This window comes from Indicator indicator, chromosome 33, assembly GCF_027791375.1.
Source record: "Indicator indicator isolate 239-I01 chromosome 33, UM_Iind_1.1, whole genome shotgun sequence".
In the NCBI taxonomy this organism is placed as follows: domain Eukaryota; kingdom Metazoa; phylum Chordata; class Aves; order Piciformes; family Indicatoridae; genus Indicator; species Indicator indicator.
Window position 1 is genome coordinate 4,397,333 of NC_072042.1, and position 14,655 is coordinate 4,411,987.

Below are 14,655 nucleotides of genomic sequence, written 5' to 3' on the forward strand. Positions count from 1 at the left end.
TTTTATTGATGATTAATGAGAGCAGTTACAGTCCCAGCTAATCTGTCAATAGAGCTGGAAAAAAAAAAATCAAAACCCAGAAAGCTAACATCTCATTGTGATTGCTTCTTTCTGTGATAAATACAGAAAGGAAGGGAGGGAAAAAAAAAAACAAAACAAAACACAAAACAAACAACCAAACAAAGTCACTGAGGAAAAAAGCCTGAACTAGACAAGCCTGGGGAAATGCTGGCAGAGAGCTGTCTGCTCAGGTGTGTGTCTTTCATCCACGCTTACTGAACGCAGGGGAGAAGATCTGCAGAGCTCTCCCTGCTGCAGATGGAAGGGAGCAGAGCTGTGAAAGAGGCTGAAGCAGCAGCAGCTGATGGTGCAGCCACAGGGGCTGAACCAGGCAGAGAACTATGGGGTGACTGGAAGGAGGAGGAGGAGGAGGAGGAGTCACGGTGACCCTGGAGCAGGTCACTGGCTGCTCTGGTGGCATGGAAAGCCCTCCTGCAGACAGGACCACCACAGAACCCTGCAAACTGTGATCTGTGAGGAACAAAGAGCTGTCAGCCTCAGCTTTTACTGCAGGGATTGAAGTCCTTGTGCCCAAGGCACCTCCAGGTCAATTTTTCACTCTACTGCTTTGTAAAGTAGTGTTTGAAACACAATAGTGATTGTTTTGGGATGTGGCCAGTGATTTGGGGGAAACATTAAACTCCATCAGAACGAAAACTGATTTCTAAATGTGAGGAATTAAGAGGAATGACAAGATTGGATTTTTTTTTTTTTCTCCCCACAGAGTGCTTCACCCTCCGCCCACCAGCAACTGTCTTGAATGAAAAAAACATCTGCTACCTGTAATGAGATCTGGGATGGGATAAAGCCCTCATCTCTTGCATTTCTTCCTTGTGCTCTTGAGGCCTGCAAGAAGGCTGAGAAGGGACTTCTGAGGAGGGCTTGTAGTGACAGGATGAGGGGCAGTGGCTTTGAGCTGGAAGAGGGGAGATGGAGAGTGGAGGTTAGGAAGAAATTCTTTATAGTGAGTGGTGGAACACTGGAACAGGTTGCCCAGAAAAGCTGTGGGTGCCTCCTCCCTGGAGCTGTTGAGCAACCTGGGCTAGTGGAAGGTGTCCCTGCCCATGGCAGAGGGGTGGGAAGTAGATGATCTTTCAGGTCCCTTCCAACCCAAACCATTCTGTGATTCTATGGCATGAATTCCATGAAATAGCCTTGAGGAGGACACCTGTGAGGGACCACTGAGTAGCTGTTTCCAGTCTCCCCTAAGATGTAGCTTCCAGTCATGCACACAGAGGTATTTCTGAAGGTCTTCTCCCTGCAGCAGCTGCAGGATGATGCTTACTCATCCTTTTCATCAAGGTGGAGAAAGTTGCAAATGTTAATTAACGTCCCTCACCTCATAGGCATTTTTTCAGAGGAAACACTGAGCACATGGACAGCTTTTTATTGAAGCCAGAGAGTTTCCCCTCTTCCATGTGCACATGAGCCAGCTGCCAGCTGAACTAGGCACATAAAACTTGATTTAAAGTCAGCTGGAAGTTACTGGGCTCCTTCTGTTGGCCCCAGGTGAGAATGAGTAGTTGAATGCTTCCTGAATGCTTCCTTTCACAGAGTCACAGATTGCATTGGGTTGGAGGGGGACCCTCAAATCTCATCTTGTCAGCAGGGACACCTCCAACTCATTCATGCTGCTCAGGGCCTCATGAAGTCTGATCTTGGATATCTCCAGGGATGGAACCTCAACCACATCCCTGGGCAGCCTGTTCTAGCAATTTTCATCCAGTTTCAGATGACTTCAGGTGGATTGCTGCCTTGTCAGCTGGGGCACAGTGTGGGAGAACTCACCTGCTCTTCCCAGAACCCATTCCAAAGGGCAGCTCTCCCTCTGAGCTGTTTTCTCAGTGCAGTCCCTTCCACTCCACTGGACTTAGCTTTTGGCCTGGGAAGGTGCAGGGGTGTCAGGCTAGCACTTAGGGAACCATGTCATTTACAGTGGATGTAGTGAAAAGAGTGGTTCATTTGATGGGAAATTTTCTTTAATAGGTCTCTTTAAATTACATGCAGAGGGAGGAGGGGGGAAAAAAAAAATCCCTGAAGTATGGTGCAGTGTAATTTAATGCTGGGTTAAACGATGCAATCCAGTGCGTTTTCATTAGATGTTCTGAGACACTTCTCCAGCATTTATGCTTTAAAGGCTGTTGGATTGCCAGCTGCAATAACTATTTTGATTGCAGCCTGAGCTGATGGTGGGCATCCTACCAGAAAAATAATGTGCTCTGCTTTAATTATGGCACCTGCACTCCAAAATGGGAGCCTGCGTCACAGCCTGGGTATGGTACGGTCGGGCTTGGTACAGTTGGAGCAGTGCAATGTGCAACAGATGGAGGTGAGAGCTTTTGTAGAGCCTCTGAGATGTGGACTGTCCTGCCTGACTGTTCACAGAATCACAGAAGGGTAGAGGTTGGAAGGAGAGCTCTGGAGATCATCCAGGCCAACCCCCGTGCCCAAGGGTCACCTAGGGCAGGTCACACAGGAACACAGGCAGGTTTTGAATGGCTCCAGAGAAGGAGACTCCACCACCAGAGAAGGAGACTCCACCACCTCTCTGGGCAGCCTGTTCTAGTGCTCTGGCACCCTCACAGTAGAGAAGTTCCTCCTCACGTTTAGATGAAACTTCTCATGTTTGATTTTATGCCCTAAAACCCTTATCCTGTCACTGGGGACCACTGAGAAGGGTCTGTCTCCATCTTCCTGACACCCACCCCTTTGTAAGCTTGATAAAATCCCATCTCAACCTCCTCTCCTCTAGGCTAAGCAGCCCCAACACTCTCAACCTTACCTCATACAAGAGATGTTCCAGACCCCTCATCATCTCAGTGGCCCTGCACTGGACTCCCTCCAGTGGTTCTTGCTGTAGAGCAGTGATCCATTACAGCTTGAACCTGCTGAGCAGAGCAGTCAGTTGGTCTCTGTCTGATGCTCAACTCCTTTCATGGGTGGATAGGACAATTTTCCCCTGGGAAAGGCCTTGGAGCTGTTAGGGCAGAAGTTGATGTATCCTAGAAGCAAGAGAGCCAAACTCCTGGAGGAATGGAGAGCAGCACCCCAGACCCTGGTGCACAGCCCAGGTTCCCAGCCTTGGCAGCTGCTGGTGTGCTGGGGGTCGTTGGTGCTGATGGCATCAGGGAGGAGCTGTGCAAGTGCAGGGTCCTACATCTGAGAAGAAATAACAACAGGCACCAGGACAGGTTAGAGGCTGCCCTGCTGGAAAGCAGCTCCACAGAGAAAGACCTTGGAGTGCTGGTGGACAGCAAGTTCTCCATGGAACAAAAATGTGCTCTGGTGGCCAAGAGAGCCAACGGGATCCTGGGATGTATCAAAAAAGGTGTGTCCAGGAGGTCTAGGGAAGTTCTACCTCTCTACTCTGCCCTGCTGAGACCACACCTGGAATAGTGTGTCCAGTTTTGGGCTCCCCAGTTCAAGAGAGGCAGAGAACTGCTGGAGAGAGTCCAAGGGAGAGCCAGGAGGATGCTTAGGGGACTTGAACATCTCCCCTGTGAAGAGAGACTGAGAGCCCTGGGACTGTTTAGTCTGGAGAGGAGAAGGCTGAGAGGGATCTGATCAATGTCACTCAATAGCTGAGGGGTGGGTGTCAGGAGGAGGGGGCCAGGCTCTTTTGGGTGGTTCACAATGATAAGACAAGGAACAATGGGTTCAAACTTGAACAGAGAAGATTTCAGCCCAACATGAGGAGCAACTTCTTTACAATGAGGGTGACAGAGCCCTGGAGCAGGCTGCCCAGGGGGGTTGTGGAGAGTCTCCTTCTCTGGAGACTTTCCAACCCCACCTGGATGCATTCCTGTGCAGACTACCCTAAGTGATGCTGCTCTGGCAGGGGGGTTGGACCTGATGAGGTCCCTTCCAACCTGTGATATTCTGTGACAGTGTGAAGAGGTGATGGTTACAAGAGCAGCTCATTTTCACTGGCACTGCTCCAGCAAACCTGTTGTGTGAAGCAGGTTGCTCTGCTCTGCTCCTGCTCTGCCAGGCACCAGAAGTATTTGCAGTGTCGGTGGCGAACCTGAGGCGAAGGCAGAGGAAGGATACAAATAGAGTGGCAGATTTTTGTGTTGATTTGTTTTGGTATATTGATTTTTGTTGTTGTTGTTGTTGTCCTGCAAAGCAAGGGCAAGCTTATGAAGTGGTATTTCTGGCCCTGGTTTAGTTTGGTCCCTCACAGTAGGAGCAGAATTAAGCCAATGAAAAGCACGTTGGAAATCTCACACAATCAGTGCTGGCTCCAAGCAACTTAAGAGGATAATCACTCAGTGATCCCTTTGGCCAGAGGTACAGAAGCAATGGAAGATGATTATTTGTGCTGTTATTACCACCTTCACCTTCTTGTTGCAGCCCTTAATAAAAACAAGGAGCAGACTTTGCTGCTTTTCTTTCTCATTAGGCTACACAGAGATTATTTTTATTGCCACACTAAATAACAGGGATGTCAGAATTACTGCTTCATGTGTGAGGCCAGGGGGAAATGACTTCATGTTCCCTCTGCCATGCTGTTCATCTCCATGCTTGAAACTTGCCTGGGCTGCAGATTTAGAGAGGAAAGCCTGAGGACAGTTTATCAGCCAGGTCAAACAAGGCAAGGTGTCCTGCCAAGCTTGGCTCTCCTGGGGCTTTGGAAGTGGAGTGATTTGAGCATGAGCCTTGTTTAAATTATTATTTCAAGAAGCTATTGCCAGTGCTCTTGCTTGGAGAAGATGAGGACATTGGAAGAAGGAAAAAAAAAATCAATTGTGTGCATTCTTTGAAGGCTTAAGAGGAGGAATAACTTATTTTGACTGCAGTTGCTTCCAGTGAGGAGCAGGAGGAGTTTAATCTCTTGTCTGGTGCAGGCTTTCACTGCAGGAGAAGATATGGAAATTAGTGGCATAGAGGGTAGGAGTTTCTACACAGATATTTTTCTTATTTGAAGTAGTATTCCTCCTTCCTTCTGAGGAAGTTGAGTTTTAGCACTAATGGGGGCACTTTTCATCTTTTTGTGGGCAGAAAGGCTGTTTGATCTGAAGGAGAAGACAGTGCTTGGTCACCTTTCATGGTGGCAGGCAGCCCATTTCCTCCTTCTTGCTCTAGGGACACCAGACAGACACAAATGAACTGCTGGAGTTAAGGGCCTGGAGAGATGGTTGGGTTTATTAATTTTGAGAGGTTCAGGAAGCCTGAAGGTTCCCATGAAAACTCTCTCTTCAGTCAATGTGGAACCTGTAGGAAGTCTGAGAACAAACCCCTCAGTTACAATTTCATGCCCTTGTGCACAGACCATCCTTTGCTTCTGAGGCTCTCTAACAAGAAAACAGGACTGCATGCTGAAGGGCAATGTTGTTTCAGGTAGCACTTATTTCCTCTTGGCTCCTAGGGGACATGTGCACTTGCTTCCAGGTGAGCAGGCATGTAAATGTTGCCCTGAATTAAAAGCAATATCTGCAGCGTGGAGTCCTCCCAGTGCATGGACTGTGAACAGAATCCATGATGCAGAAAGCTTGGTTCAGAGAGAGGAGATCTGCTTTGGAGAGCAACAGCACAGACTGCTGAGAGGGGAAAGTGGTGGTTAGGGGAAGGAAGACAGATGGATTCTGCTGGCCCTTGTGTGGTTTTGATTAAAAACTGATCCATGCAACCACGCATTGGAACAGGCTGCCCAGGGAGGTGGGGGAGTCACCATTCCTGGGGGTGTGCAAGGAAAGTGTGGCCATGGCAGTGTGGGACATGATTTAATGGCCATGATGGTGTTGGGTCAAGAGTTGGACTCTGGTCTTTAAGGACTTTTCCAGCTGAAACAGTTCAAGGGCTGGAGCACCTCTGCTATGAGGATAGGCTGGGGGAGCTGGGGTTGTTCAGCCTGGAGAAAGGAAGACTCCAAGGGGAACTCAAAGCTGCCTTCCAGTTCCTGAAGGGATCCTACAGGAAGACTGCTGAAGGACTTTTCATAAGGCTGTCTAGAGACAGGACAAGGGGGAAGGAAATTAGGTTTAGACTGGATCTGAGGAAGAAGTTCTTCAGTATGAGCATGGTGGGACTCTGGAAGAGGCTGTCCAGGGAGGTTGTGGATGCCTCCACTCTGGAGGTGTTCAAGGCCAGGTTGGATAAGACCTTAAGCAGCTGAGTCTAGGTGCCCCTGCCCATGGTGGGGAGGTTGGAGTAGATGATCTCTGGTCCCTTCCAACCTAAGCCATGCTGTGATTCTGTAATTCAAAGATTTGTTTGAGTGCATGAGTGGTTCAATAAACCATTTTAATTTAGCTGCAAAATAAATTAATATAAGTGATGGCGCTCTGCTGTATGCAGTAGAACCATCCTGAGCCCTTGAAAAAATCCTGGATCCTTTTATTTTTTAATAAACAGGAGCAATCTTTCTTCCAGCTTGCACAGAGAATGTATTTTATGCTGAGAGCAGTAAGTACTGCTTTGCTGACATTAAAACTTGACTGCCATCACTGGCTGGCTGGCAGCTGCCTGAACTTTACCAATAACTGGAAATTTTGCTTTAATAAGGTTCTCAGGCAGAGCATGTCAGCTTTCATTAATCAGAGTTCAATCTGCTTGGAATAATATTTCAGTTTACCAAATTAGAGAAGAGGAGAGAAGTTCACTCATTGGCTCTGCAAGTTGCCAGGGGGGTGGTGAAAACTGTAAGGAGAAATTCCAGTAATTGAAGGGGGGGCTACAAGAAAGCTGAGGAGGGGCTTTTAACCAGGGCTTGTAGTGATTGGGTGAGGGGTGATGGCTTTGATCTGGAAGAGGGGAGATTGAGACTGGAGATCAGGAAGAAATTTTTTCCAGTGAGGGTGGGGAGACGCTGGAACAGGTTGCCCAGAGAGGTTGTGGATGTCCTCTCCATGAAGTTGTTCAAGGCCAGGCTGGATGAGACCTTGAGCAACCTGTGCTGGTGGGAGGTGTCCCTGCCCATGGCAGGGAGGTTGGAACTGGATGATCTTGAAGGTCCCTTCCAACCCAACCCATCCTATGAATCTAGGAAATTGCTTGGGCTGGAAATTTGCAGCCTGCTTGTACCTGACCCTGTGGTCAGAGAGAAGATGATGGCTCCAAAATGAAAGATTTGAATTTGTTCTTTGGGTGCTTTGATTTATTTATTTATCTATCTATCTATCTATCTATCTATCTATCTATCTATCTATTTATTTATTTATCCTTTCCACTCCATGCAATAGGAGGAGGGGGAACACTGTGAATCAAATCTATACTGCAGGTATTTCTTAAGGGGCCAGAGTGCTTCATATCAGCAGTGGTCCTTTGCCCTCTCTATAAGAGACTAGCAGCTGTACAAAGAGGTGTGGGATAAATCTCTGACTGTGTGTGTAAGCTGCTTTAAACTTTTTCTTGCCTGTTAATCTTCTTTTGCTTGTGTCCCTGTGATCCAGCTTGAGTAAGTCTTGATCTGGAAGGATACTACATGGGCTGCCTGAGTTCCTTCAATTACTGCTGTGGTTTTGTACCCCTCTGGTTTCAGGGCAGTTTTCAGGTCATGGGATGGTTAGGGAGGATTCCTGGAAACTTCAAACCTTATCTGCTGTAAAAGTACAGAATAAACTCTCTGAGGACAACCACTGTGATGGTTTGAAACTGTCTTACACAACCACCTTGGTAGACTTTATTTTGTGACATCAGTTCTTTGCCTGTTCTCTGACTCTATTTTAGGTTCTCATCAGTTTAATGTAGCTTGTACAACACTTCAGACCCTTATCCAGTATTTTTAAGCTTCTCAAGGCATTTTCCAAACAATCCTGAATAACATCTTGGCCTCACTCTAAACTTTTCTCCCATTTCGTGGCTGGGGAAGGTTACTCTGAAGGGCTCAGTGACTGCTCTGAGATCACAGAGCTGGGCTTAGAAGAGTGCTGCAGGGCAGATGTTGTTAGTGAACAAGGTGTGAAGCAGAGAGACTGCTTTAAAACATGGTCAGTGGAGAACTACATGAGTAGTTCTTCTACTAAGCCTTCTGGAGGTGTTAAAAGCCCAGGATGGTTTGCCCAGCACTTGTTGCACAGCTATTGATCCAAGCTGCACCAGCCTCTTTGCTCTGAAGATCCCTGGTTTGATGGAGGAGACTGAGGGGAGACTTCATTGATCTCCACCACTCCCTGAAAGGAGGCTGGAAGTGAGATGGGGGCTGGTCTCTTCTCCCTAGTGTCAAGCGATAGAACAAGAGGAAATCGTGCAAGGGGGGGAGGTTTAGGTTGGAAATTAGGAACAATTTCTTTGCTGCAAGAGTGGTCAGGCTGCCCAGGGAGGTGATGGAGTCACCATCCCTGGAGGGGCTCAAGAAACCTGTAGCCATGGCACTTGGGGCCATGGTTTAATGGCCATGGTGGGGTTGGGTTGACGGTTGGACTCTGACTTGGGAGATCTCTTCCAACCGAAACAATTCAATGAAGCTGTGATTCAGGTTGGGAGGTGGCAGCTGCCCCACTGAGGTTTGCTGGCAGGTCAGAGGCAGAGCTGGTGGGTGTAACCTTGCTCTTGATTTCTTGCAGGTTAACAGGTTTCCAGCTGCCTGCTCCTATTGTCAGCACAGGGGTGGTGCTGTCCTTGTGGCTCGTGAGCGACTATGCTGTCAGTGCTCAAGGCTTCCAGGCAAGCTATGAAGGTAAGTCTGCCCAGCTCAGGGGTTGGCTTGATTTGCATCTCCATTCAGCTTGCAATAGGATGGGAAACTAAGGGGCAGGGTTTATCAAAGCAGGCTTGATGGCACTCCGAGCAACCTGATCTAGTTGGGGATCATAGAATTGTCAAGGTTGGAAGGGACCCCAGGGATCATCCAGTTCCAACCTCCCTGCCATGGGCAAGGACACCTCACACTAGATCAGGTTGCTGAGGGATGTCCCTGCTTGCTGCAGGGGGGTTGGACTGAATGACCTTTGGAGGTCCTTTCCAACCCAGTGCATTCTGTGATACATCCATGTGCAGACATCTAATCCAAGACAGCAGTGTCTGGTTCTTGTATCATTTGATCCAGTTTTTCCTTCCAGGATTTAAATTGCTGATTCCTTCCAAGTGTTCTCTGTTTTTTCCTTCTTGGTATCTGTGCTCCAAAGATCTTTAAAAGCTTACTCTAAAAGCAAAGCTTGAGTGACTGAGCAGGAAAAGTGATGTGGGACTTGCCAGTGGACTCTGCAGGGTTACAGCCAGCCCAGTGCTCATGCAGCCACTGGGATTTATGGCTGGGAGTGGGGACTGCAGAGCAGTGCATGGAATGCTTGTGTCAGGGCTTTCTACCTTTACATTCACTTTGCTCATTTGTTATGTTCCCTGCACCTTTCTCTCCAAGTATTTAAGCTGAACTGCTGTGTTTCTTGTCATAAATCTTGTCATAAATCAGTGTTTGGTGGTTTTGGAGGTAAAGGATTGGATGTGAAGGCTTGGGAGCTTCAGAGAGTCTTGGGCAGAATGGATGGAAGCTAGAGGAAGGCAGATTTAGGTTGGAAATTAGGAAAAAATTCTTTCCAGTGAGTGTGGTGAGACACTGGAAGAGGTGGCTCAGGGGAAATCATGGATGCCCCCTCCCTGGGGGTGTCCGAGGCCAGGCTGGATGAGGCCTTGAGCAGCCTGGGCTTAGAGGGAGGTGTCCCTGCCCATGGCAGAGGGGTTGGAACTGGATGGTCTTGAAGGTCCCTTTCAACCCAAACCATTCTATGAACTGGTTGTAGTAGAAGACAGCTCTTGGTTGTAAAGTGATGTAGTGCTGCTGGATAAAGGGCAGGTGAACTGTGTTAATATTTGAGTTACGTTTATGTTGATTATTGAACCCTGAATATTGTTCATATCCCCATAAATGTTTTTCTTTGGAGCCCTCAGCAGCTCAGCCTTAATGATCACTTCTGATAATGAGTCCAACTGGCCAATTACCCAAAGCATTAAGCCAAGCAGCTGCCTTCATTGAGATGATGTTCTCCTCTCACAGTTTGTCAGGTTCAGGGGAGTCCTGTTTAAACCCCTTCTAATTTCTGGTTAAAACCTTTGGTTTGCCTTGAGGCAGCAGTACCACTGAAATGTTTTTCTTAGTCCAGTGGTGCTCAAGGCTGCTCAGCCTGGCCAGGTGTTAAAGTTCCTTCTGGTTGGAGACCATTCCCTGTTTCCTCTCACAGGGTTAAGGGCTGGCTGAGGATATTATAGAATCCTAGAATCAGTCAGGGTTGGAAGGGACCACAAGGCTCAGCCAGTTCCAACCCCCCTGCCATGGCCAGGGACATCTCACACTACAGCAAGCTGGCCAGAGCCTCATCCAGCCTGGCCTTAAACATCTCCAGGGATGGAGCCTCAACCACCTCCCTGGGCAACCCATTCCAGGCTCTCACCACTCTCATGGGGAAGAACTTCTTCCTCATGTCCAGTCTGAATCTCCCCACTTCCAGCTTTGTTCCATTCCCCCCAGTCCTGTCACTACCTGATAGCCTAAAAAGTCCCTCCCCAGCTTTCTTGTAGCCCTCTTCAGATCCTGGAAGGCCACAAGAAGGTCACCTCAGAGCCTTCTCTTCTCCAGACTGAACAGCCCCAACTCTCTCAGTCTCTCCTCATAGCAGAGCAGCTCCAGCCCTCTGCTCATCCTGGTGGCCCTTCTCTGGACACCTTCCAGCATGTCCAGATCCCTCTTGTAACAGAGGCTCCAGAACTGGATGCAGTATTCCAGGTGGGGTCTCAGCAGAGCAGAGCAGAGGAGGAGAATCACCTCCCTTGCCCTGCTGGCCACACTTCTCTTGATGCAGCCCAGGCTCTGCTTGGCTTTCTGGGCTGCAAGTGCACACTGACAGCTCCTGGTGAGCTTCTCCTCCACCAGCACCCCCAGGTCCCTCTCCTCAGGGCTGCTCTCCAGCCAGTCCCTGCCCAGCCTGGATTTGTGCTTGGGATTGCCTCCACCCAGCTGCAGGACCTTGCCCTTGGTCTTGTTGAACCTCCTGAGGTTGGCTTGTGTCCACCTCTCCAGCCTGTCCAAGTCCTTCTGGATGGATCCCTTCCCTCCAGCTGTGTGCTACACCACACAGCTTGGTGCCATCAGCAAACCTGCTGAGGGTGCACTCAATGCCACTTGGTGGTGTGTGGTGGCTCTTGGGACAGGTGGTCACAGCACTGTGGTGAGGAAGGACAAATCCCCTTGCCTGTTTGCAGAGCCTCTGCTAGAACATGAGGCAATCACTCCAGGGTAGGCAAGGCAGTGCTTTGCTCCCAGATTGTGTCATAGAGGACATGTAGCTGTTTCTGTACTTCCTTGACATTTAGAGTTCATTTTTTTGGCATTTACACACAGTTACTTGTACACTTTTTAATGGCTTTTTTATTACCCTGATGCAGCAGGTAATCTTGGACAAAGGCTTGTTCCAGGGTTGCCCTTTAGTCACATATATTGCAAATTATCTGAAGTTTATTTGAGTGATTAGGAGGCTTTAAAGCAGATAGCTGGGGGAGGGAAAAAAAAAATCAAATAAATATACTTCAAATTTAACCTGAGCCACTGAGGGACCTGTAGTGCTGTTGGAAATGAGGGGGACCTGGAGTGCTGTTGGAAATGAGGGGGACCTGGAGTGCTGTTGGAAATGAGGGGGGACATGGAGTGCTGCTGGAAATGAGGGGGACCTGGAGTGCTGTTGGAAATGAGGGGGACCTGGAGTGCTGCTGGAAATGAGAGGGACCTGGAATCCTGTTGGAAATGAGGGGGACCTGGAATCCTGTTGGAAATGAGGGGGGACCTGGAATGCTGTTGGAAATGAGGGGGGGCATGGAGTGTTGTTGGAAATGAGGGGGGACCTGGAATGCTGTTGGAAATGAGGGGGACCTGGAGTGCTGTTGGAAATGAGGGGGGACCTGGAGTGCTGTTGGAAATGAGAGGGACGTGGAATGCTGTTGGAAATGAGGGGGGACCTGGAATCCTGTTGGAAATGAGGGGGGACCTGGAGTGCTGCTGGAAATGAGAGGGACCTGGAATCCTGTTGGAAATGAGGGGGACCTGGAATCCTGTTGGAAATGAGGGGGACCTGGAATGCTGTTGGAAATGAGGGGGGACCTGGAATGCTGTTGGAAATGAGGGGGGACCTGGAATGCTGTTGGAAATGAGGGGGGACCTGGAGTGCTGCTGGAAATGAGAGGGACCTGGAGTGCTGTTGGAAATGAGGGGGACCTGGAGTGCTGTTGGAAATGAGAGGGACCTGGAGTGCTGTTGGAAATGAGGGGGGACCTGGAATGCTGTTGGAAATGAGGGGGGACCTGGAGTGCTGTTGGAAATGAGGGGGGACCTGGAATGCTGTTGGAAATGAGGGGGGACATGGAATCCTGTTGGAAATGAGGGGGGACCTGGAGTGCTGTTGGAAATGAGGGGGGACCTGGAATGCTGTTGGAAATGAGGGGGGACCTGGAATGCTGTTGGAAATGAGGGGGGACCTGGAGTGCTGTTGGAAATGAGGGGGGACCTGGAGTGTTGTTGGAAATGAGGGGGGACCTGGAGTGTTGTTGGAAATGAGGGGGGACCTGGAGTGCTGTTGGAAATGAGGGGGGACATGGAATCCTGTTGGAAATGAGGGGGGACCTGGAGTGCTGTTGGAAATGAGGGGGGACATGGAATCCTGTTGGAAATGAGGGGGGACCTGGAATCCTGTTGGAAATGAGGGGGACCTGGAGTGCTGTTGGAAATGAGAGGGACCTGGAATGCTGTTGGAAATGAGGGGGGACATGGAATCCTGTTGGAAATGAGGGGGGACCTGGAGTGCTGTTGGAAATGAGGGGGGACCTGGAGTGCTGTTGGAAATGAGAGGGACCTGGAATCCTGTTGGAAATGAGGGGGACCTGGAATCCTGTTGGAAATGAGGGGGGACCTGGAATCCTGTTGGAAATGAGGGGGGACCTGGAATGCTGTTGGAAATGAGGGGGGACATAGAGTGCTGTTGGAAATGAGGGGGGACATAGAGTGCTGTTGGAAATGAGAGGGACCTGGAATGCTGTTGAAAATACAAGCTTCATTCTGAAGGAGAGTGAGGAGCAGACTCTCTCTGAGTGCCACTCTGAGCCTGCCTCCAGACAGGTGATTTGCTTGCTGTTTGGATTGCTGTTAACCAAGACTAAAGGAGGAGATAAGTGTGGGGTTTATCAGGGGGCCATGCTGCTGCTGCAGTGCTGTTTGAGTTGCCTGGTAATCTACAGCTCACTGAACAGCTTTGTGATTCCATAATTCCTGTTTAAAGACAGAACAATGCATTGGAGTCCTTGCAGTAAATGGCTCCTTTATGATCTGCCATCAAAGCATATCCATTATTCTCCTCCTCCCTTCAAGCAATCGTTGGGAAATGCACCAAAAGAGACAGAATTTAAACGGTGGCACCAAAGATCTCCAACTTTGAAGGGGGACAGGAAGGGCATGTGTAGTTGGAGGCTTCAAAGTGACAAAAAACCACAGTGCTCACCCTGACATCTGCTCTGCCCTGACCCTCTGGCAAACACAGAGACTGAGCTTGGTTTTATCTGAGTGAACATCTTCCTGACTTACCTCTTTAGAATGATGCCTGTGTGATAAGATCTCTAACAAGCAATTTCTTGAAGACATCACAGCCATCTCCTGCTCCTAGCTGTCTGTGTTTCCTAGGTTCTGGTTGCTTCAGGCCACACAGTTCAGTTTGACATTTCACTGCCTGCACTCTGGAGAGCTGCAGAGCAGTGGTGGAATCCAAGAAATACACCAAGAGTAGTTAGAGATGCTTGAAGAACAGTGGTGAGGCATTGCAACAGGTTGCCCCAGGGAGGTTGTGGATGCTCCTCCCTGAAGGTGTTCAAGGCCAGGTTGGATGAAGCCTTGAGCAGCCTGGTCTGGTGGAAGGTGTTCCACAGCAGGGAGTAGGAACTAAATGATCTTCATGATCCCTTCCAACCCAAACCAGTCTATAATCCAATGAACGGTTTCTGAAGCCTGCAGAGCTTTTTTTCCAAACCCCAGGTAAGGCAGGAGGCAGAGGTAGCAGTGGAATTTGAGCAACAGGCATCTCTGGGGCTGCTGTGCTGTGACACTTCTGCAGCTCGTGGTTTTCTGACTTCATTCCATGCATTGTGCCTGGCTGCTAGATCTTCCTTAATCCTCTTTTCCTCGTTTTCTGACTCCCTCATCTTTCTTCATTTAGTTTGCTGTGTGTTGCCAGCTTGTTTCTGTCTGCTTTCATTGTCTGGTGCTTCATGTTCTCCCATCTCTTACTGTTTCTTGTGATTTTTCACTAGATGCCAAATATTGTTTCAAAGCTCAGTAAACAGTAGAAGGTTTATATTCCTCCTTCTGCTGTGGAAAGAGAGTGCTGGGAGCAGACAAGAAAAGCTGATGTTCTCCTTTCCCCAGCCCAGCCATCTCCAGGAGTGGACATGTTTGTGACTGAGGATAATCATAGAATTGTTGTGGTTGGAAAAGACCTCCAAGATCATCAAATCCCAACCAGCAACCTAAGACCACCAAGGCCACTAAACTGTGTTCTGAAGTACCACATCCACAGGTTCCTTGAACACCTCCAGGGGTGGTGACTCCACCACATCCCTGGGCAGCCTATTCCAGTCCCTGACCATTCTTGCAGGAAAGAAATTTTTCCTATTCTCCAACCCATACCT

General features: G+C 49.0%; 1 protein-coding gene across 1 annotated transcript in view; it reads left to right on the forward strand.

Annotated features, from left to right (window-relative positions):
- Positions 1-14,655, forward strand: part of CSMD2 (CUB and Sushi multiple domains 2) — a 352,515-nt gene that overhangs the window by 49,270 nt on the left and 288,590 nt on the right. Inside the window, exon 3 of the mRNA XM_054395468.1 lies at positions 8,565-8,677. Within this exon, the coding sequence (XP_054251443.1) occupies positions 8,565-8,677 (113 nt within the window). The remainder of the gene's footprint in view (positions 1-8,564; positions 8,678-14,655) is intronic.